Genomic DNA, 25,077 nt, shown 5'->3' with positions numbered 1-25,077 from the left:
GAATAATAATAAAATCTCTAAGTGTTTATAGATACAAAATTCTAAGTGAACCAAAATAGACAAAATATTACACAGTACACGTTTCGCAAGTGAACGAAAAAAAAGAAATGTATAGCTTTTGGCTTATCATCGCCATAAAAAAAAGCATTCACAAAAAATAGAGATAAGAAAAACAAAGCGTGGCCTAATATGAGTTTCTTGATCCTACAAATACAAGAAGCATTCAAATATAATTTGCAAAAGTTAAATATGTAATCACGTAGCTCTATGGCATTATGGTTACAGTTCTTAAATTAATTTTTTTAAATATACATGAATTGACTATTTGAAATAGTCTTTGTGCTTGAAAAAATGTGCCCATTCTTATCTTGGGTTTTGAGTAAAAAAAAATCACGAGGAGCGATTGATCATGTTAATTAATGATACAAATAAAAAAAGATAAACTTACGTTATTATTTTGAAAAACTTTCTTTTTGGATCCGGAACACATTTTAGATCAGGAAAATTTCATGAACTCGAAATTCGAATCCCTGTCTTACTTAAAGTCTTACTTCTTTTAAACATCAAAACAAATTCAATTTAGCTCAATCGAATTTGGAGTATGAGAGAATGAGATAGACATATGCAAAACGTGTGAAAATAAAAGGAATGTGAATTTTGATTTCATGAAATTTTCTTGATCTAATAGGTGTACCGGGCCCATTATTGAGTCCGGTGGCAGCCATAATCCCGAAAGCCAAAATCCCGAAAGCCAAAATCCCGAATTTTTAAAATCCTGAAAGGGATGAAATTATATATATATAAATTATAGAATAATTTTCCAAGACACAGAAGATTTCCCTTTGCCTCCAGCAAGCGCGAGTGAAATCGCGGGAGTAGCTATGACACTTTTAAGAATTCGGGATTTTGGCTTTCGGGATTTTGGCGTTCGGGATTTTGACCGGGACCTATTGAGTCAATTAAATTTTGACCACAGTCATTAATTTGGCAACAATGTCAGATTTACTTAAAAAAGGGTGTCCTGAGTTTCTAAGTAACAGTAACGTAAAAATCACGCTTTGCTTACGTAACATTTTAAATGTTGTAGAAAATGTTACTAGGGATATTTATAAATTGAAGTATTTGTGTGGTGCATACGAGACAACAATAATAAAAAAAGTATCGTGATATTAATCTTACTAACACAATCACCCAAACAATCAGATTGCACTTTTACATAGTAATTTGCTTCTGAAATATGTCAAGGCGTAATGTAGTGTTTAAATTGCTCCAATTTCATTCTGTAACTATTTATTTTCTAGACAAAATATACACAAATTTAAATTTACATAGTTAAACTGGTACATACAAGAATAATAAATGTGATTGGTGTGATAAAGTGATCTCAGTTGTATGGCTCATATTTATTGAGCTGGGAGATCAGAGATGAATGTTACTGAGGTGCAAAGACCTTGTAACTAGTGCTGTTCTTGAAGAAAGAATAACTTCCTAAGTTCAGGATCAACATTCAAGTCATTTAGTCTCTTCTGTAGCCATTCGTTGAACTTTACAACCATTTCTGCAGGCATTTCCTCTCTGTAAGATCCTACTTTTCCCTTCCTCACAAAGGCAAAGTCTTCATCAATCTTGGTGACTTTCAGGGTACTTGACAAATCCTTAATCTCGAGCAAGAGGTCTACCGACTCATTTTCTAAAAAAGGAACAATAATGAAGATATTACTGTGAATTTCTTGGATATAGCAAAAATACTCACTGGACATCTTGTCGAAGGTAAGATGATCAGCAAGTTCGAGGATTTGATCTTCATTTAAGGATTTTCCTAAAAATTCAGCGGTTTTCTCAATAATAGTTGGATGATCCTTCTTCATGTCTTCGTATGTCAGAAAGAGTATATTGTCCTCATTCCTCATGTGCCAGAAATCAACAATATGTGTATCAAATGGAGCATAAATTACTGAAAATAGTAAGAATAATTATAAAACTCTTTTGAGAAAAGAAAGTTTCTCAGTAAATTGTACTCATATCATTCATGAAGGCTTCTGCAAAGTTGCTGAAACTTTGACGATATTCCTGAAGATTTCTGTAGTGATGATAGAATGATACCAGAACATCTTTGGCATTTCTCACCACATAGATTATCTTAGGCTTAACTGTCCAGATTTGTTTGGGCAGAAGAGGAGCTGGAAGATGACTCTTGATAAACCTCGGAGATGGCATTTTGTTGAGCAGGCTGATGGGATCAAATCCAGTTTCTTCTGGCATCAGAGCACCAAACCTTATAAATAAATAAAAAGTTTAAATGCTATGTATTTTTCAGTACTCTCCATAAATTTAATTATCGTGTTTAACAGATACTTAATTAAGATAATCAATATTGGAAATTCAAGTTGTGAGTCATACGGATACGTAGGGGGAAGTGGGGCACCTTTGAAAGTGGGGTACCTTTGAAATTGGGATTTTTCACCTATTTTCAAATAAAATTGAGCCTTATCGTGATATAATTTAGCTGTTCAAACAGATTGAGAAGGTAAATTACGTTATGATATGTCTATATTCAATTTAAAAATAGGATAAAAGTTCCAATTTCAAAAGTGCCCCACTTTCAAAGGTGCCCCACTTCCCCCTATTAAACAATTTCCAGACCATATTTTGCATGAAAGGTTTCGCGAAATCCCAGAAATTCAATACGTTTTATTCCAATCTTTAACTCGGTCGCAATTGTCGCCGGCTTACCAATACCGACCTCACTAGGAAAACGACAGAAACCCCCGATCACTTTAAACATCTCGATAGATTCAAAAAAAATTCGCTATATCAAAAAAAATTTCAAACATGTTTAAGAGACTAGAAATAGAGAATAAATTAAACTTACTCAAAAAAGGGAAATCGGGCATTCAAACCAATTGATTTGCCTTTTTTAAAGTCCAAATCATTGCAAATCTGCCACACCATCTCCTGTGTCCAAGTTGTGCCACATTTCGGGAAAGTTACAACCCAGACATCATCTGGCCGTACCTGGAAGTTCTCAATGTCCTCTACACATCTTTGGTAGTGCGTGGGAAAGAAATATGTTCTCTTGGTCCATTTTTTAGCACTGGGAACATCATCATGATTGAAATTTCCAAAACGCGAATAGTCAGTCCATTCCATGTATCTGGCCTTCTCGTAGACCTCATCGCGAACTATTGGTTCACAGAAGGACATTGTCGCTGCAGAACGGTCAGAAAAAGACTGACTCTCGTCGATCTCCAGGCAACAATTTAGCTCTACGTCAACACTTGTGATAACAGATACACTAAAAAAAAGTACTCTTTCAATACATCTCCCGAATTCTCAATGTGAAATCAGTTGCTGTGGAAAAATTTCTGGTTTATAGACTGCAATGTCAATATTATCTTTTTCGCATTTATATTTTCTGTACATAATATGACGTTATGCTTTGGTATGCACGTGAAGCAGTATTAGTAAAAATCAGAATAGAAATTTAAAAATAAACAGACATAGATAGGGATCAAAATATTTTAACACATTATTCAGTGTCGCATGTTTATTTATTTTGTAATTGATACTCGTAAGATGAGTAACGTTTTTCTACTTGTAGAGGAGGTTGGGGTAGTTTTACAAATACTTTACAAAAACTAAACAAAAACAGGAAACAGTCTAATCTCAAATCTTCGAAAATCCACTAGAGACAGATTCGGTGTTTTTTACCTTTAGGGACGATTGGGTCACATATGACCCATGAAAATTATGAAGCTTTCTTGAAAATACCAATAAACTATAATTTTTACTTTGTTGAGAAATATTATGTAGTTATTATAGTTTCTAGTCCCAAGAGGTTTTTGCTTAAAAATAAAATTAGATATATTAAAAATATTAAAATTCAAGCACCAACGTGAAAATTTGAAAATTCGTTATTTTTGAGCTCAAATATTTTTTATATAGCAAATAGCTGGAGATTTGCAAAAAAATATCCTAGATTCCTACATCTTTCTACTTCGTGATTATGTACAAACATTAAAAAGAAATAACTTGAGGTAGTCAGGAAAAATTATTTTCTCTATAGGTCACGGGTTACTCAATCGTCCTTAAAGGGTTAAAACACTCAAGGTTCCAGAGCTTTCGACACTATATCGTGTCTTTTTCAGTGGCTGTTAAAGGAATTTTCATTTCAAATTTAACGTTTTTCAATTTGAAATTTGTCTTCTACAAGGTCGTTTTTCTCATCTCAAGATAATAGACTAAACAATAAGTAAGTTGAGAAAAACGACCTTGTAGAAGAAAGAATTCCGGAAGAGCAAGGAACTATGAGAATGAAAGTGGCCGAAATAAGCCACCAAAGCTATGTCTACATTTTTATTCATTTTAATGAATTGTAAGAATGATCCACAAGGTTTCAAGAAATACTACTTAAGAAGAAGTAACAAAAAAGTTCAACTTGTATTAAAAATATTACATTTCAAACTTGAAACTTTGGCTCTGGCATGCAACTATAGGCCGAAATATGGCACACTTCCCCTAAGACTAATCATTTTATTGATTAAATGTGCAGGATACATATCATAACAATAAGGACAATTTGTTATATTGTCCCATCCATTAGATATTTGTTAGATATGTTTTGGCATATACAACCTGTGAAGGAGTTTTCCACGGTTTTCACTCTGGAGGTTGGGCACCAACACTAAGACGGCAGTGGCCGCAAATTTACAAAACTCCCATTACTTACCAAACTATATCACGCTCGCAAAGTGTTGTGATGATTAAAATTATCTATTTATCTATCGATCTACTGCAGCAATGTTACTCACCAGAATAATATGTGTTGCTCACATGAATTATATCATTAATGTGAAAACTCTTTGTAGTACAAGTATCGCTTTTCGAGAATCTTAAATCGAAGTTAGCATGAATATAATTTACATTTATTCGACAAAACTAGTGAATAAAGTTACGCTTACACAGAATTGCCACACCTTCCCCTAACTGATAACAACAAATAGTTTCTAGTTCATAAACATGGAACATGAGTAATCAACTAACATACAAACTTTATTCATTAAACACGATTTTTCTTATTTCTCGGTCATCTTTCAGATTTAGGTTGTCAAGTTGATCTTCAAGCCAGATGTTGATTTGTTCGATCATTTCGGCAGGCATTTCTTCTCGGAAAGCATTGACCTTTCCTTTACGCATAAAACGATAGTCGTTATCAGGCTTTGCAATATTGCGTGTTTTTCGCAGCCGTGAAAGACTCTCTTCTGGGTTAACATAAGGATTTTCTATAAAAAAAAAACATTTAATTTATTTTTCAATTGCAGAAATATTTACAAAAAAAAACTTACTGGAGCAGTTTTCAAAAGTGAGATGCTCAGAAAGAATCAGAATTTGTTCTTTTGTCAGAGACTTCCCAAGAAATTCTGCTGTTTTTTCAATAACATCCGGGTTATTTTTCTTCATTTCCTCAAAAGTGAGAAATAGAATATTCTCCTCGTTTCTCAAGTGCCAAAAATTTAGAATGTGCGTGATATATGGTGAGTAAATAGCTGTGAATAATTCAATTAGAATTTAGAAACTTTTAGAAATCAATAAATAAAATTATTTTAAAAAAATACAATTTTTTTAGATAAAATTCTAAAGTTTTGCATTCCGAAAAGGCACTGTACATGGCACTTCAAAGTAAAAATTCAACATTAATATAAATAGCCAGCACACAATAACATTTGTTTGTAAATATGTTTTCATAATTTCCTATGAGAGTGAGCGAGATGACTAGATCTAGATCTCAGTCACTCTCATTGAAATGTCAAAAGCATGTTTACTTTAAACAAAAGTTATTGTGCGTTGGGCATAAAAAGAATTAAATGTAGTGAAATTGTTATGCAAGTTTAGGGAAAGGGAACATAAATATGGATGACATGATAACTTCTCTTCGATAGTATCGACTGTCGATTCTGAAAAATTGTAATGATAGCAATATTTTTTGTAGCGAATATAAGTATTTCTCAACAGTCACATTCTTTCAAGAACGGTAAAATAAATGGTGCAATAGTGTTTAAAAATCCATAATTCACTAAATCTAAGAGATACAATTTTATCGATACTATGGATTCGATAGTATCAAAAAGCCATCATTCCACCTCAGATTTTCCTTTTTTCTGAAATTATTTAAATTTATGCTATTCCAATGAAAAATGAAAAGAGGAAGCACTTTTCTATTCTCAAGTACTTCTGCATTATCGACTTTTCTTTTTCTTAGTTCGTGTCTCAACTGTTTGTCTAAGTCCTTGCCGTGTTATAAAACCATTAAACAGTCATGATAGGAACCAACATAAAGAATAGTCGATAATGCAGAAGCACATGCGAACACTAAAGTTCTAAAATAAACGTTCATTTTTTATTGGAATAGCACCATTACTGCTTATATTTTTTACCTTAGAAAAATGTTCTTTACCTCGGTCTTCCATAAATAATTTCGCAAAATCGGGAAGATTTCCCGAAAAATTCATAATGTTCCGGCAATGATGATAGTATGATAGCAAAGTGTCTTTGGCATTCCTGGCCACGTAAACAATCTTTGGTTTAACTGTCCAGATTTGTTTAGGCAGAAGAGGAGCTGGAAGATGACTCTTGATAAATCTTGGAGATGGCATTTGAGTAACAATGTTTATTTTTGACTGGGACCAGGTTCCCCCCCAATTACATTCGATTCTGCAAAACATTAGTAAAATGGCAAATAATAAAAATTAATTTAATGGAAAAATTTATAGATTTTGTAATACTCTAAAAAAGGAAATCTTTCGCTAAGGTTGCAAGAAGTGTTCAATTGAAGATCATTGCAGATCTGCCACACCATCTCCTGCGTCCAGGTTGTTCCACATTTAGGATAAGTCACAACCCAAATGTCATCTTTACGTACTTCAAGGTTTTCGATTTTCTCAGCAAAATTTTCAAAATAATTTGAGAGACAGTATCCATCTTTCCACAAGTTCTGATCAACTGGGAGATCCTTAGGAACCCCTGTACTTTTTAACCGAATGAAATCCGCTTGTACAAAGTAAGTTACTTTTTTCAATATTTCACTTGGTTCTGGTTTTTCAATAATAAAAGGCATTTTCAGTGTGAAACCGACAAATGAATACTAATTTAAAAAAATATCATTTTCTCTTTTTATTTTCATTTCTGTAATCTTATCACAAGGTCCTTGACCAAACACTTATCTGTCATAAATGATACCGCGTTAATCCACAATCTTCATTGCAAAGCCCCACAAAAGTGTTACAATTGTTTTATTGCATTTAAACTCTTATAGGGTAAGTGTGCCAAATTTCGGCATAGTTGCATGCAAGCACCAAAGTCTCAAGTTTGAAATGTAATATGTTTAATAGAAATTGATTTTTTTCATTCCTTCTACTTTAGGAGTGTTGCTTGGAACCTTGTAGACAGTTTATCGTCTTTATTTACTTTAAAATTATTCCTAATACATTTTAAAATGAATAAAATGTAGACATAGCTTTGGTGCCCTATTTCGGCCACCTTCATCCTCATAGTTTCTTGCCCTTCGGGAATTCTTCCAATATCTTTTTCTCGTCATCTCGTTTATCGAAGCTACATTTTTTGTTATTCTTTTGCATTGTATAAATCTTTAGAGTATGTAAAAACTAAAAATTCATGGAAAATCGAGGAACAAAAAATGTGGCCGGAATTGCAAGCTGGCCGGAATTTGGCACACTTACCCTAGGTGATATAAGAAAAACTCTTATTTTTAGATCGCGTTTGTAAATAATTAATTGCTCTTAATATTTGAAAGACACAGTTTTGAAAAATTTAAATTTCAACATTATTTGCAAAATTGTTCTAAAGGTATATTGAAAAAGAATTATACAAGGAATAAAAACTAATTTAGTCGTTAAAGAAAATTTTCCTGATATCCTGAATATTTTTGTAATCTCCAAGACGATTTTCCAGCCAAGAATCGATCGTATTAATCATTTCACCGGACATTTCATCCTTATAAGAATTTACTTTTCCCCGCCGAATAAAATTAAAGTCCCTTGGAAGGTTGAATTCCTTTTTTACACGTAAGATTTCTTCTTGATAGTTGACATAGGGATTTTCTAGAAAATAAAATTATGTCTCTGTGATATGAATTTTTGCTAACAGAAATGCTAAGACTTACTAGAAAAATTCTCAAACGAAAGATGATCAGCTAAATCTTTAATTTGATTTCTGCTAAGAGATTTTCCAAGGAAATCTGCTGTTTTTTCAATGACAGCTGGAAGATCTGTCTTCATGTCTTCGTAGGTGAGGAAGAGAATGTTTTCTTTATCTTTCATATGCCAAAAGTTTAAAATGTGTGAATCAAATGGCGAAAAGTACACTGAAGAAGAGAAATAAAACAGGCTTATTTAATTAAAAAAAATGAAATCGTTCATCCATACAGAAGCGCATGTCGATTTTAATAGATATTAAGGGATTAGTATCTCCCTATAGATATTTAAAAGAAAATATTGCTTTTCCCGTCTCATCAGTTAAGCGTCAATTAAAGCCTGAATTAACCCCTATCTTTCATATTTATTTTTAAGAAGTTCCCAAAGAAAATAGGGGAGACTGGGGCAAAAAGTCACAAATCGAAAAAATCAAAATTCAAAATCTTCCGAGGTGAAAAATATAACGGCTCAAATTTTTTTCTATAGATAGCCTCCATAGACCTTCTTCAATGTCGTAAGTTTCTTAGAATTCGAACAAAGAATTTAGAAAATAAAAAATATATAAATTTTTAACCCTATTTTTGAAATATTTTCCTTGCAGAACATAACAATTATTACTTACTTATTTTCCAAAATTGATGCACTGGTGAATATTTTCTACATAATTTAGATTTTGTGAATACGAATCCTCTACCTATTTTAGAATTTCACAAAGGTTCTTTTCTCCAGAAATCCTTTTATTAAAAATGGCCACAAAAGGTATAGAGCAAAAACTAACAAAAAAGCGAAGCAATTTCTGATGTCTCCCGGCGAGAAGAAACGTCATTTTCATGTCGCCACTTTTTGTTTGCATTAGTCAAACGATTAGCAGTCTCTTGTGTGTTTTTTTCTAAAACAGCTTGAAAAGCACCTTTCTCGTTTTCTCACTTTTCTCGCAGAGAAACGGTGTTTTAAAAAGTGTAGATGAATAAATTTTCTATGAAAATATGCAATCTAGGTTTTTTTTTTAAATTTACGGAATCCTGTAATGAAGCGAATCAAAAGGGACAGATAATCCTAACCGGCTTATGTAGGTGAGATTCTTAACGTGAGCTAACTCGGAGTGCATGCAAATTCGATTTAGAGCTGAAGTTGGGAGACGCCATTCAGTTATCTTGAATCAAATTCGTGAAATTATACAAGTTTTGTATTTGAACCAAAATGTCAAGGATTTGGATGAACTGACAGAAAAGTGTTATATGGGTGAAATGTAGACCAGAATGTTCTCTATAATTTTGCCGTAGAACTTGAACTCATCGATTACTCAGAAGCCAAGATAAGCGAGGTTTTTTGTTTCTTAACTCGTTTTTTCATCCAGAGTGCCCCAAGTGTTCATTTGTTGAACTTCAACTAAATCAAAGAATTGTTGTATTTTGCGGGACTTTCCATTTAAACCCCTATTTTAAGTGTCTTGGTGGAGTAGAGGCAGTCAAATTGGCATCTGAGTGATTTCAAAGCGTTATTATGGGAAAAATCAATTTTTTCACACTTAAACGGCAAAATCGGAGTGATAGCGTAGTCTGAGTGGAAAATGATGTATGGACGAAATGTAGAGACAAATGTGCTCTACAATTATGTTGAAGTAATCATCAAAATCGGTTCAGCGACAGTCGAGATAATTGAGGTTATGTGATATTGAAATTGGTTTTTCGACTGTGGCGCCCCTGGTGTTGGTCCCACGAAGTTCAAATATTCTAGAAAGTTGTAGCATTTGGTGAGATCTTTCGTTTAAGCCCTCATTCATCAAAATCGGTCACATAGAACCGGAGATATGATTTTTTGAATTTCTTGAACTTTGACCCCTCATATCTCCGGTTCTATTGAAACCACAGCGCACATACGCACCATTTTGGAAACGTTCTAGACTGGACTACAACATACTAAAATTTCATTAACTTGCACAATGCCGTTTTTGAGAAAAGTGACTTTGAATTTCGATGAATTTTGACGCTATCACAGCGCCACCTGTGGTGACTTTTTGAACTTCCATCTGAAAGTGCTCATCGAGACGAAATCAAAAAGGTAAAATTTAGGTCGCTATGTTAATTAGAACCGGAGATAGAGGCCGGTCAATGTTCGAACTTTGACCCCTTATAGCTCGGGTCAGGGGTTATGGATCGACTTAAGGTTTTTTTTGTTTGATAGGTATAATCGGTATAATCAACGGCTACAACCTAGTCCCTGGCGAGTGGCCTTCAAAATTGAAGCCAGTTTCTTACTTTCACATACAAATGCGTATGGGATTTTTTCTGCATTCGTGATCGTTATGCTAAATATTTAAAAAGTGAGCACTTTTTCCGTATTATAAGATACCTTTCCGTATGGAGGGATAAATATACCAAATTTTTGTTTAAATAAATTTTTTACTTGGAGCACTGTGAGCTGAGTCCGAGATCAAATTACGAATTGGCTTCAAATAGCTCCATATAGAAAGGCCAACTTGCCAGGCGCTTGGCTACAACATACTAAAATTTTCAGCCCGATGCACAATGGAATTTTTGAGTTATTTAACTTTTAAGATTTAAAAATTTTCTTTTTAAAAAAAGCGCCCCTAGCGGTGGTTTTATGAACTTGCGATGTTAGAAGGAGAAGTGGCATTTCACGAGAGCTTTCCAAAAAGCCCTCACTTTTTAAATTCTGACAATTAGAACCGGAGTTATGGCCATTTTAAGAAATTTTTTTTGGACCCTTATAGCTCGGGTCAGGGGGGTCGGGGGACCTTAAGTTTGGTATTGATGGAAAGCTCTAAGGCCCAGCTATAACATACTAAAATTTGAGTCCGCTGAATGCCATAGGGGCGGAGCTATTGAGAAAACAAAAAAAGGGGGGTCTTCAAAATGGCGGAAGGAGGGGTGGGGGGTGGGGGGTCTATGCACCAAGTTGCAATTTTCACCCGATATATAACCTTTGCCGAAAACCGCAAGTCGATATCTTTTTTAGTTTAGGAGCTATTAAGCTCCAAAGAGCGGCCGGCCGGCCGGCCGGCCGGGAACGTAAATTAGCCACATATATATTCGTGATCAGGAAGTGCTGAAACACATTTTGGCCAAATTTGAGGTCGATCGGACGACATGAAATTTTGTTAGGATTATAGTAGGTGAGATTGTTAAGAATCTCACCTAATATGATAATACCCAATGTCTGGTACTACTTACCCCAACATTTTTGAGAATAATCACCAAATTACCTTTTAGAAATTGGCTCGATAAACGTATTTCCTTACAAAATAGAGGAAAATTACTTTCACAAGGTTTTAGAGCGGTAAATTTCCTATAAAACTGAACTTATTAGAAATTTTTGAAGCGCTCGAGTAGCTTGTAAAATAATAAAATATCCGTTTTGTGACTTTTGCCCCAGTCTCCCCTTCCCCTTAGAAAATATATACAGTAGACTCTCTCAAATTCGGGCATTTGGGGCTGGAATGTCACCCGAATTAGGGAGAAATTCGGGCAACAAACTTTTTGAAATGCAACGATTTGTTGTTCATTTGTATGCACATGTTAAGTTTCCGTGCTCATATATATTGTAAATTTCCTGAAAATCCCTTAATGATTCAAAATCACATCAACAAAATTAAGACAAACCATAGAAAATTTAAGGATATTTGCTTCATTCGATAATTATAATCAAATTTGAAAAATGTCAAAATTTTTTTCGATTCTAACTGCCGCCCGAATTAAAAAGTAGCCCGATCTTAAAAGAGCCGAATTAGCGAGAGTCCACTGTATAAAATGAGACTGTTTTGCGCTTGTAGCGGCGAGCATTGGAATTACGAAACTTGTTTTACCGGTCGTGTTGCTCAACTGTCAGTGACAAGATGGAATATTATCCAAGAGATTTTATGTGTTTTTAAAATGAATGCAAAGATTCTGATGAGTGTTTTTTAGGGTTTTTATTAACACTATAAAAACATTTTTTTTTGGTTTCCTAAAATGTTAAATCGTTAATAGGGGAAAGTGGTCTGCCTTTGAATGCGGCAGCCTTTCAATGTTTCAATTTTTCTGAAATCATTTACTGAAATCATAATAATTATGTAAGGGACATTGTCACTTAAAAAACGTTTAAAATTGACATGCGCCTCTGAAATACTGGAAGAGCGATTTATTAATTTTAAATTCGGTGATTACGGGGATATTTGAAAATTGCTTGATAAACTTATTTGCGATTCAAAATAATTTACTTTCTACACTCGTATAATGTAGGGGAGAGCCTGAATGCTTGAGACATCGTGGATTATTCTTTGATTATTTAAATAAATATGAAAAAATATTAATCGGTTTTTTTTTAAAACTTAAAGATAATTTTCGGAGTTTTAGAAATAAACTCAAAACGTAGACATGGGCAGTTTGAGACATGGTGGATTATTCTTTGATTATTTAAATAATTATGATAAAAATATTAATCGAGTTTTTTTTAAAATAAACTTAAAGATAATTTTCTGGTGTTTGGAAACAAAGTCAAAACATAAAAAAGTGTCTCAAACATGCCTGCTCTTGCCTGACGTTCTTGTTTATACGCCGATTCTACCTTAATTTTTTAATCAAACAAATTTCACGATTTCACTCACTGTTGCTCAAAGGTCAAACACATGTATTTGTCATCTCATTCTGTTTTTTTTTTTTATATAATAAAAGTAACACTACTTCTGCTTTATTCATTTGAATTGAGTAAAATATTTTCAAATATATAATCAATAAATACAGTTTTTTAAACCGAAATGAAAGAGTGGAGTGTCTCAAACAACCCCGCTCTCCCCTAAATATTATCATACCACGATTATCCATGAAAAGTTCTGCAAAATCAGAAAAAGTGCCTGAAAATAGGCATATATTGCGATAGTGATGGTAGAAAGATACCATCACGTCCTTCATATTTCTAGCAACGTAGACAATTCTAGGTTTAACCGTCCAAATTTGTTTAGGCAGAAGGGAAGCAGGAAGGTGACTCTTGAAAAACCGTGGAGATGGTTCATCATTTAGAAAATTTAATGTTTTATTCGGCCAATTATTCCACATGCATCCAGCTCTGAAGATATTTTTTGGAAAAAAAGTATTGTACGATTTAATTTAATTAATGATCATAAATAATTATGATAAAATTTGGTCTAACTACTTATTTTTATCAATGAATATTAAAAATAAAGAAAATTTATTATTCAAACTTCTTGAATTCTATTATATTTTGCATTTTAAAAATTTTGAATGGAAAAAGATTTCTTACTCAAAAAAGGGAAATCTTTCGCTAAGGTTGCAAGAAGTGTTCAATTGGAGATCATTGCAGATCTGCCACACCATCTCCTGCGCCCAGGTTGTTCCACATTTTGGATAAGTCACAACCCAGACATCATCCTCGCGAATTTTGAAGTTTTCTATCTCGTCAACATAATTTTCATATCGGCTAGATAAACAGTACCCATCACTCCACAATTTCTCAACGCATGGAAAATTTTCCGGGACTTTATTGTTTTTCACGCGAATAAAACCCGTTTCCTGATAGTAAGTTACTCTCTTTGATACCTCACTAGGCTCCAGTATTTCGCAAGTAAAAGGCATCTTAGCTCTATAATAGTCACCTGACGACTAAAGAGTACTATTTAAAAGTAATGCGTGTCTCTAATTTCATTGCATTTTTTATTACTAATAGTAAAAACAACATGTTAACTTAGAGTTTTAAGCACTAGAAAAGTTAAAGAACTAGACGATAGAAGAAAAATTAGGCCTAAATTGCCCATAAACAGTGATTTGGTAATTTATATTAACTAAAGAAATAAAGGCCAGCCTTCAACATTTAATATCGACGGTCTCATTCCGCATACTGTTTTATCTCAAAATTGATTATCTCGTCATCTGCATCGGATGACTACTAAATTTTTCTTTCCAGTTGCAGAACTCAATCACATGAGCATTTTCGAAGTCATACAATTCTAAATCGACTTAGAATGGAACAGAATGCAGCCGTCGATATTGTTAAGAAATTACAAAAATCAAGGGCCTATTTACGGAAACATATAATGTAAGGTGGGGTAACCGGATCGTTTTCCGAAGAGTGCTACTTAAACGCTTGTTTTTGTACTGATGAGATTCTTTTTTACTTCTTCTAAATCCATAGAATTATTCACTGTTTCATTTAGAAACATAATATAAAAAAATTATGAAAAATATTAAAGAGAATTTATAAAATAATGATAATAATGAAAAAAGTCAGCATGAACTAACTGTGGGTCACCTTTTCGCTAATTCACTTTTAATTAAACCTTTGGATTTAAAATACTTTTTTCAGAAGGAAAGAAACAATAAATGTTTTCAATCAACCATCTGTTATTATCCGGGCACTCACTTACATTCAATTCAATTCAATTTGAAGTTTATTTCATGCCTAAAGATACAATGCTGTTCCTATTTAAGGCTATATAAAACTCATCATAAGTTTTAATTTTGTTTAGATTTGTGTGATATTTGATTTACATATTAAGTTCAATTACAGTTTTTTTTCAATTTCTTTAGTGTGTATTCTTCAGAATTTCTTTTTAATTTTATAGGAAGGCTATTGTAATTAGCTATTGAGTTGAATGAAATAGATTTAATACCATATTTTGTAGTCCTAGGTCGAATATTTATTATATCTCCCTGTCTTCTACTATCTTGTGCAAGTTCTAGTAAATTAGATAGTGTGTGAATTAATTTGTGTTTTATTTTGTGAATGTGTAATATTTGTTTTACTTTGATTATTTTTTTAATTGGAAGTAACTTTAGTTCTTTATACAAAGTTTCAGAGTTTGTGAGTCTCCTGTACTTAAAAATTATTTTAAAAATTTTATTTTGTGTTCTACTGACTTTATATAACATATCTTTGTTGGCACATCCCCATATCTACGCACATATTTAATGGATAAAAATATTATTTTAGCTTTTTCTCAAACTTGAATAGTTATATTATGCTATTATAGTGACTATATTACGGAAATAAAAATAAAAATATTATTTTAATTGGATTAGTCATAAACGATTCAGATAGTGAATCGCCCAGATGAGCACACTTGACTATAACTGAAAGTTTCCTAATAATTTATGATATGCCCAAAATATTCACGAGGTTTCTAAAATATTCCTAATAAATATTTGCAATACTAATTTTTAAAAGCGTATTTGCGACTAGAGTTGTGCCCCTGTAACTTTAGTACAAGTAAATTATTGCGGTTGATCTCTAATTTGTAATATAAATTTTATCTCTTTCAGTGTATGAAGGTGATGAACCTAATTAATATACTTAATTTATACGTGACTAATTTATACCTACTTTTAACCCTGTAACGACGAGACACTTTTTACGGACTGAAAATCAACAATAAAAATTAAAATGAGAAACATAATCAATGATAAGTCTTACATCTAACCTTGGAAATTCCAACAGAGTCTGATTCGGTGTATTTTGTGCTTCTATGAACGATAGGGACAAAAACAGCCCAAAAATATAAGTAATTTTTCTGACAATACCAATGAATAATATTTTTCGCTTTAATGAAAAATATTACGTATGAGTATTATAGTTTTTATTGCCAAAGGGTTTTGCTTAAAAAAAATTGGAAGTATAAAAAATTAATAAAATCAATTACACTGTGCAACGATGATTTTGTCGCCGGGTTCTCATGCTACTTTTTCTATTGCTAGGGTCAAATGATTTACGAAAATACTTATCATTTTGATTTCATTTGGATTTTGCGACTGGTATTTACGAAAAACGGTTTTTTCCGTTTTTTGATACTTGGGTGCCTATATCTCCGAATCTACTGAACCGATTTATTTCTCACTGAGGAATAATTTGTTCTCCTTTAGATGCCCGATAAATCCTCTGAACAGATGAAGTTCGTACAACCGACACCAGGGGCGCTGTAGTCCCATAAATGTCAGAAAACATGTAAAAATCGAAATTTGTAGCAACTTTGATCAAGAATATCTCGAAAACTAAAACTGTTCTTAACAATCTTATTTATGGGTTTGATAGAGAATTTTATTAGCTACATTTTTGTTCATATACAACTTTTTGCTCAGATTATTTTTTAGCCTCGAAATAGAGGTTCAAACGAAAAATGAGCACCCAGCCAACTAGAGAAAACCCTCATTATTTCACACATTTTGACTTTTTCTTTTCAAGTTGAGGTAAATCCAGGATATTTTCATACTTTTTCTAAATTGCATAAGTTTAATAAATATATACATATTTTTTCTTTTACATCGGAAAATTTCTTAGCCCAAGATACACAGTCTCAAAGATGGCGTGACGCGCTTCATATTTCACTTGTGATTTTTGACAAAAATTTTAAAGTGCTCTATTTCGGGAAGAGGCCAAGATATTTTTTGCTATTTTTTTTTTAAATCTGACATGTAATTTTATTCTCTTTAAAGGCGTCTCCAAACTTTCCCCTATCATTGTAGGAAGCAACGTCAAAATAAAAAAAAAGGCAATTTGTTTATGAAAATTGATTCTAGTGTATAGACACCATAAATCGACATACTTTTGATTTTTTTTAAATTAAAAAGTATATTATTAACATAAAAAACTACATTCCCTCAAAGAAAGAGGGTCCACTTTTTTGTTGAACTACTTAATTTTTTTTTTTTGGAAATCCCCCAAAACAATTGAGTAGTTAAACTCAAAAATGGATAGACTTCTTTTCAGGGAGTATAGCACCACAATAGTATTTACCAAAAGGAAAAATATTGAAACTTTTGGATTTGGTATTTAAAAGAAAAAAAAGTTCAAATTTTTTTTTTGGTAAAAACAAAAGTTTTTCACATTTTTAGTACATATACGCTATTTTTTTTTAAAAATGTTTTAGACTTTTATTGCGAAATATATAAATAAAAAGTCCAGTACGACTCTGATAGTATTAATTCCTAAAAATTTCAAACACAGTGAAAAATATGTAAAAATATGTAAAATTTCAAATTTAATGTCAAACTTTTAAACTACTTTTGTCGAGTAACAATCTGAGTCAATTTTGAATGAGTGAAATAGTAACTTCAACAAGAAAAATAACTTAGAATATTGCAGACATGACATGTGTTGACTCTATTGGAGTCGTACTGTATTTTTTTCGAAAAGTAAAGTGATCAAAGTCTAAAACATTTTTAAAAAAAATAGCGTATATGTACTAAAAATGTGAAAAACTTTTGTTTTTACCAAAAAAAAAATTTGAACTTTTTTTTCTTTTAAATACCAAATCCAAAAGTTTCAATATTTTTCCTTTTGGTAAATACTATTGTGGTGCTATACTCCCTGAAAAGAAGTCTATCCATTTTTGAGTTTAACTACTCAATTGTTTTGGGGGATTTCCAAAAAAAAAAAATTAAGTAGTTCAACAAAAAAGTGGACCCTCTTTCTTTGAGGGAATGTAGTTTTTTATGTTAATAATATACTTTTTAATTTAAAAAAATCAAAAGTATGTCGATTTATGGTGTCTATACACTAGAATCAATTTTCATAAACAAATTGCCTTTTTTTTATTTTGACGTTGCTTCCTACAATGATAGGGGAAAGTTTGGAGACGCCTTTAAAGAGAATAAAATTACATGTCAGATTTAAAAAAAAAATAGCAAAAAATATCTTGGCCTCTTCCCGAAATAGAGCACTTTAAAATTTTTGTCAAAAATCACAAGTGAAATATGAAGCGCGTCACGCCATCTTTGAGACTGTGTATCTTGGGCTAAGAAATTTTCCGATGTAAAAGAAAAAATATGTATATATTTATTAAACTTATGCAATTTAGAAAAAGTATGAAAATATCCTGGATTTACCTCAACTTGAAAAGAAAAAGTCAAAATGTGTGAAATAATGAGGGTTTTCTCTAGTTGGCTGGGTGCTCATTTTTCGTTTGAACCTCTATTTCGAGGCTAAAAAATAATCTGAGCAAAAAGTTGTATATGAACAAAAATGTAGCTAATAAAATTCTCTATCAAACCCATAAATAAGATTGTTAAGAACAGTTTTAGTTTTCGAGATATTCTTGATCAAAGTTGCTACAAATTTCGATTTTTACATGTTTTCTGACATTTATGGGACTACAGCGCCCCTGGTGTCGGTTGTACGAACTTCATCTGTTCAGAGGATTTATCGGGCATCTAAAGGAGAACAAATTATTCCTTAGTGAGAAATAAATCGGTTCAGTAGATTCGGAGATATAGGCACCCAAGTATCAAAAAACGGAAAAAACCGTTTTTCGTAAATACCAGTCGCAAAATCCAAATGAAATCAAAATGATAAGTATTTTCGTAAATCATTTGACCCTAGCAATAGAAAAAGTAGCATGAGAACCCGGCGACAAAAAAAAAGTTTGAAATTGTTGCACAGTGTTATGAATTTGAGAATTTAAAAATTCGCCATTTTTGAGCTTAAATATTTACTACATCGCAAATAGCTAGAGACTTGCAAAAAATATTCTAGATTCCTTCAACTTTCTACTTTACAATTATGTACAGAAATAAGAAAAATATGACTTTAGGTAGACAGAAAAAATTATTTCCTTTATGGGACACCGGTGTTCCAATCGGCCTTAAAGGGTTAAGCCATAGTCATATACACCATTCACAAATTTGCTCAAATTTGGGTTTTTTTGATAGGTCTTGCAATTCCAAACTGGCCTGTATCGATCACAATCAGTGATGAACCGGTAAAGTAATAATAAAAGCTTTATTTTAAAATCATTGTTTTTCGCGTTTTTCTGTGTTTTTGATCTGATAAATATCAACTTCCGACATTCGATGACCCCTCCTTAGATGATATTGTCTCGAAAAATATCTCTTTCTTTTCTCCCACCAACATTTGACCGACTTTTCAATTTTCCAAGAGTTCAACTATCCTGGAGGACCTCATTTATATCATCATTTTATCATAATTTTGCAACCGACTTGGTTAAATTTGGCTTTATTTAAAAGTTATTAAAGTTTCAAACTAAATTACATTGGTCCCAATCGGTACATTGAGAAAAAAAGGGTGCGATTAACTTTTTTTCCTCATAACTTTAACACTTTTTAGGTGTAAAAATATATCAACATTTTTTAATGTTAATTTTACGCCTTTTTAAGGGTAAAATTTTACACGAAAAAGGGTAACTTCAACCCCCAATACACCTAAAAAGGTTAATGTTTGCACCGATTTTAACTTTTTCGATTTTAACTTTTAACCGTTATTTTAACTTTTTCGGATTTCTCTCAGTGTATGATTTATCGATAAAGTATCGGTACAATTTTCTGAAATTAAATTAATGCTTAATATTTTTTTTAAATATCCTCTTCTCGATGAATTTTCAACTTCAAAATTGTTTTATGATGATTTATAAAAAATTAAATCGATAATAAACTGATATTCACCCAAAAATTTGCGAAAAAAAGAATATTTACGCACAGTTCTTATCTTGAGAGATCAAGTGTTTCGCAAAGCCTCAGACTATTTGCCACCTCTTTTTTGAATTATCTTCTAATTAAATAAAAAAGAAAAAAAAATCTTTAACAATCACAAAACTCTGTACATCTTCATATATTTTTTTCTTCACATTCTAACAGTATGACTATATGATAAGAGCAGAATGCTATAAAATATCTAACAAAGTCCGTCCAAGTTAAAGTAATTATATTTATTGCTCGAACTCAAATAGCAACATAATGTAATCCATCAATTCTCGGTCATATACTTATTTTTACTACATCATCGTTTGAAGATCATATTTTTTGAGAAAAAAAATTAATAGATAGAGGTATTAGAAAAATTACAAGACGGTGTACGAAGTCAAGTTTTAATTATGCCAAACGGTGAAAGATAGCGAATTGAGGTCTTTGGGAAATTCTCTCTAAATTGACTCTACATAGTCTATCCTTGACTTGTGTGCGATTCTTGCCATATTATATTTAAAATGTATAAAAGTAGTTCTCACATAGACTTTACTAAATTATCAGCCATACCCTAGACTAGACTCATTCGAGTACTTCGTTAAATTCTTATCACCTTAATTTTAAACTGTTTATTATCCCACTAAATTCATCGTCATAATACATCTGTAAAATTATAGTGACATTCAGTATATAAAGAAAATTCCATTTGAAAGACGAACAGTTTAGTTTTGAAAGTCGCTTCAAAAATGCCAATAGTTTGGGAGAAATTTCGTGATGAAGAGAAAGAAGTTGAGAAAGTGAAATATGCGGGAATGGAAGAGTTTATCATTGCGAAAAATACGTCTTATCCGGATGTTCCGCAAGCATCTTTGTGGCTAAAAGATCAAACGCATTTTCTACCTGGTCTCTTTCAGGATACCATTGAGACATTGTATAATTTCCAAGTACGTCCTGATGACGTTTGGGTAGTGACATTTCCAAAATCAGGAACAACATGGGTTCAGGAAATGGTTTGGCAGATTTGCAATGATTTGGATTATGAACGGTCTAAGCAAGAACACCAAATGGAGAGATTTCCTTACCTTGAGTAAGTGTGTCAATAAGGGCGAGTGGGGCCAGTTTAAAGAGGGATATTTCGAAATTCACTACACTGTGCTAGAGTAAGATGGGGTAATTTGGAATCATGTTTAATTTGGAACTGTGAGATATCCTAACAGTTTTAGATGGCAAAAGGAATAAAACAACAAAGAAGTATTCTCGAATGTAAAGTCTAGTACTTCTTCTTGGATTTTTTTTCTTCTTTGACCTTCTGAAATAGTGAGAAAATCTCAAAATTCGAAAATAGACAAGATTCCAAATTACTCCATCTTACCCTATTTTGGCAAATATTTTCAGCTATATGGTCTCGGCTAAAATAGAAAATCAGATAAACCTTTTTTTTAATAATTATAATAGTTATTCATGATCACATCTAATTTACTTCGAAACGTTGACAGTGATACATATTGATTCATTAATAAAAATTTAAAAATTTAATATGCATTACGATGAAGGGTAAGTGTACCAAATTCCGGCCAGCTTACAATTTCGGGCACATTTTTTTGTTCCTCAAATTTCCATGAATTTTTAGTTTCTGGATACTCTAGAGATTATACTATGCATAAAAATAACAAAAATTTTTCGCTTCGACGAACAATATGATATGAAAAAGGCATTGGAAGAATTACGGAAGGGCAAGGGACTATGAGAAGGAAGGTGGCCGAAATAGGCCACCAAAGCTATGTCTACATTTTTATTCATTTTAAAATGTATTAAGAATGATTTTAGAGAAAACAAAGACGATAACCTGTCGACAAGGTTCCAAGGAACACTTCTTGTAAAGAAGTAACTTAAAACTTGAGACTTTGGCGCTTGCATGCAACTATGCCGAAATTTGGCACACTTACCCAATATTTGATAAAAAGAAAAAATATGTCTAAATTATACGATATTTGTGCCAAAGTTAAAGTTCCTATCCAATGTAAAATGAAAAAGAGAAATCTTAAAAAGGGGAAAGATGTCTGTTCTCAAGTGCTTCTGCGTTATCGACTTGCCTTTGAGTTGGTTCCTGTCACGACTGTTTGGTGATTTTGCAACACGACGAGGGCTGGACAAAACAGTCGACACAGAAACCAACACAAAGAAAAGTCGATAATGCAGAAGCACTTGAGCACAGTCATGTGCTAAAAAAATGTTTAGAAGAAATATTTCCCTCTTTTCTTTTTTCATTGGAATAAACCATAAAGCTTAAAAGGGATTTTAATTCCGCAAAGAGGTCTTTAATTAAATTGCCTACAATTACAAGCACCCTGACAAATACCATTGTATATTTTTTTATTGTCTATCTCCAGACTCAATTGTCTCTTTCCTAAACATGTCAATTTTCCGAATACTGTGACTGCATTGCAAGAAACGAAGTCTCGTCGATTTATCAAGAGTCATCTGCCAGCTCCATTGCTGCCTAAACAGATCTGGACAGTTAAGCCTAGAATCATCTACGTGGCCAGAAATGTCAAAGATGTAGCCATTTCCTTCTACCATTTCTACAGAAACGTACATCACTACCCTGGTAGTTGGGAAGATTTTTTTGATATCTTCATGAAAAATAGAGTTTATTTTGCTCCATATCATACTCATGTTTATAATTATTGGCGCATGAGGAATGAGGACAACATTCTTTTCCTCACATTTGAGGAAATGAAGAAGGATCATCCCAGTGTTATTAGGAAAACTGCTCAGTTTCTGGGAAAATCTTTTAGCGAAAACCAAATTCTTGAGCTTGCAGACTATCTTTCGTTCTCAAAATTCTCCAGTAAGTCAATTAAATAGAACTTTGTGATTTTCTATTAAAATTTCCAAGATAATTATATTAAGACAATTATTTCTTTTCCAGAAATTACTACGCTGAATCATGATACTGTTCTTCATAGAATTCAAGACGAACTTCAAACCAAATTACCTGACAAAGATTATCATTTTGTGAGAAAGGGAGAAGTTGGATCCTACAAGGTAGAAATGCCAAAGGAAGTGATTGAGGAGTTTAATAGGTGGACTCTGAAAGAAATTGAAAAGGCAAAAATGGATCCAGATATTAATCGAGTTTTCTATAATGTCTAACTCAAAGATTCTATAATTGTCTCATTTTATTGTAAGGTAGTGTAAACTTATAGATATAGTAAAATAAAAGCAGCTGATAGTTATACATAACAAAATTTTATTATGGAGGTTGTGATGAACACTGAGCCGGCGGTGGACGCAATTAAGGATAGGGGAAAGCATCGAAGTCCCATTGTATGATTCGAAGCTTCGTAAGGACTAAATTTTTTCCATGTTTCTCAATAAATTGTGACTTGAGGAATCACGTTTATTCAGAAATACAGGAAAAATTTGGTCATTACGAAGCTTGGGATCGTACGAAGTATGGGCACTTTCTCCTTGCTATTTAACGAAAATGGTAAACAAACAGCATAACAGTGAAGGATACTGCCGTAGTAGACAGTATTCTGCGTTTGCTGAAAAATAATGACTCATCTAACAAGCAAGATTTCTTTTTTAATTAACATTCTTTGATTTTTATAATGAATGTTTATTACCCTTTGACGAAAACAATAAAAGATTTTTATTTTGGTAAACACAATTGTTGAGTAAAAAATTAAATTAAGTAGAAAAACATAAAAGACAGTGGGCAAAAGTGATCTGTGTTGTGTCCACCATCACAGTGGTATGGTAACCATCTGTGTTGTATATCTTGATAAGAAGTTAATATACATTTAATGGATTTAATAATAATAATAATAATAATAATGCTGGCACGACATTCCATGAAGAAAGTAGGCCTTCCCGCAATGGGATAGGCATTATTATTTTTTCTTGTACGGGATGATATTGTCAGTCCCATGCCCCGTGGAATCAAGTGCAGTGAAGTTCACTGGATGCAATCCGAACACCTATAACGCCAGAAAAATTCTTGGTGACCAAAAGAAGATTCGAACCCGGGACACTTGCATCATAGAGCGAGTGCTCTACCACTTGACTCATTGAGTGCCATCAGAGAGAGATATGGCCTCATTGTATACATCGATTTCAATAAAAATCATTACATATTTTAACTTATTTTTGTAATTCTGATTTATTTATTTATTTTCTTTTGGAATCATAATCAGAGAGGCAATTCACGAAAGTAGCCAGACAAAATTTTGACTAGTTACTGCCTGTTTTCTGTGAAGCAAATTTCTCCATCCCGTAAAAAGGTGCGTTTTCTCGCTAAAAATCTAGGGTGTACCAGATTTTGGGTCTTGTACCTGCTGGAATTTCGGGATGTATCCAGACAATTTTATCGTCCATTTCGATACCGGAGGCTACGATTTTTTTACCAATATCTTATGAAAAAATTATTTATTTGCATAATTTTATTTAGATGCCTAGGCATAAAAATAATAATAAATTAGTGGATTTTAAGATTTTCTAAACGTTTAAAAACTCCCTGCATTCTGAAAGAATAGCTTTTGGGAAAGTTCACGGATTAATAATAATAATTGAGGATTATAAGTTTCAGGATTTTCTTATTGCTAAATTAACATACGATTTATTTCGGACCTAAATTTTCGCCAAGCATAGATTTCTACATTGATCCAAAGAAAAGCATTTTTAATATCAATTTATAAAATTAATTAAAATTAAATAATAATAAATTAAATAATAATATTATAATAAAATTAGAAATTAATATCAACTAACCCGTCGCGTGTCAATCAATGCACGCATCAAAAATATCATATTTGCAGCCTTTTAAATAATATTTTCCACGTTTATGTACAAAATGCATAAAAATTTTATTATCAGAATAAATGCCATAAATGCTATTTTTCGATGCTATTCTTGAGAGGTAATTAGTCTACAGACTTACAGAAATATTTATCATAATTCTCAGAAAATACATATCCAGAAAACTTTATCAAAACCCAAATAATTTTATAACCTTCTAATACTGAAATTGTATTTAGAATTTAAAAGGAAGTCAAAGTGATTTTGGAAAAAATTAATCAAAATCTAAACATTTATATTTGCACCAAACCATTATTGCAATATTTACTTTCTTTTATATGAAGCAATATAATGGTTCCATTTAATGTTCAATAAACTTCACCAAAATATAAATAATTTATATTGGTGTTTGAAAATTTTCCTCTATCTTAGAATGCTTTAAATTCCTAATTTATTATAACGATGCATATATTCCAATTTTAAAAATGTGCCATAAATAACCAGACAATTTCATTTTGCCTACTTTTCGTCGAATAAAAATGTACTGAAAAATGCATTAATTAGGGTTATTTCACTTTTCGCCACACCAAATATGTCTCCGCCATATTCGCCGTCCAGTCAATTTTGTCTGGATATTTCGT

General features: G+C 32.2%; 4 protein-coding genes across 4 annotated transcripts; 1 reads left to right on the top strand and 3 right to left on the bottom strand.

The window, feature by feature from the left end:
• Positions 1–1,273: 1,273 nt before the first annotated feature.
• LOC129803720 (luciferin sulfotransferase-like) lies at positions 1,274–3,350 on the bottom strand. The gene is made up of 4 exons (XM_055850474.1): positions 2,873–3,350; positions 2,019–2,275; positions 1,754–1,954; positions 1,274–1,690 (listed from the first exon to the last, which is right to left on the bottom strand). Exons 1-4 carry the CDS (start codon positions 3,202–3,204, stop codon positions 1,458–1,460), a joined length of 1,023 nt encoding a protein of 340 aa, XP_055706449.1. The 5' UTR covers positions 3,205–3,350; the 3' UTR covers positions 1,274–1,457.
• Positions 3,351–4,939: 1,589 nt separating this feature from the next.
• LOC129805064 (luciferin sulfotransferase-like) lies at positions 4,940–6,653 on the bottom strand. The gene is made up of 3 exons (XM_055852884.1): positions 6,455–6,653; positions 5,346–5,546; positions 4,940–5,282 (listed from the first exon to the last, which is right to left on the bottom strand). The coding sequence occupies exons 1-3, from the start codon at positions 6,651–6,653 to the stop codon at positions 5,053–5,055; spliced, it is 630 nt and encodes a 209-aa protein (XP_055708859.1). The 3' UTR covers positions 4,940–5,052.
• Positions 6,654–6,833: 180 nt separating this feature from the next.
• On the bottom strand, positions 6,834–13,801 carry LOC129805062 (luciferin sulfotransferase-like). The gene is made up of 5 exons (XM_055852882.1): positions 13,470–13,801; positions 13,021–13,274; positions 8,180–8,380; positions 7,959–8,117; positions 6,834–6,859 (listed from the first exon to the last, which is right to left on the bottom strand). The coding sequence occupies exons 1-5, from the start codon at positions 13,799–13,801 to the stop codon at positions 6,834–6,836; spliced, it is 972 nt and encodes a 323-aa protein (XP_055708857.1).
• Positions 13,802–20,356: 6,555 nt separating this feature from the next.
• Positions 20,357–22,884, top strand: LOC129803718 (luciferin sulfotransferase-like). The gene is made up of 3 exons (XM_055850472.1): positions 20,357–20,720; positions 22,024–22,484; positions 22,566–22,884. Exons 1-3 carry the CDS (start codon positions 20,380–20,382, stop codon positions 22,787–22,789), a joined length of 1,026 nt encoding a protein of 341 aa, XP_055706447.1. The 5' UTR covers positions 20,357–20,379; the 3' UTR covers positions 22,790–22,884.
• The last annotated feature ends 2,193 nt before the right edge of the window (positions 22,885–25,077 follow it).

Source organism: Phlebotomus papatasi, chromosome 2, assembly GCF_024763615.1.
Source record: "Phlebotomus papatasi isolate M1 chromosome 2, Ppap_2.1, whole genome shotgun sequence".
Lineage (NCBI taxonomy): Eukaryota > Metazoa > Arthropoda > Insecta > Diptera > Psychodidae > Phlebotomus > Phlebotomus papatasi.
This window is presented reverse-complemented; position numbering and strand designations above follow the sequence as displayed.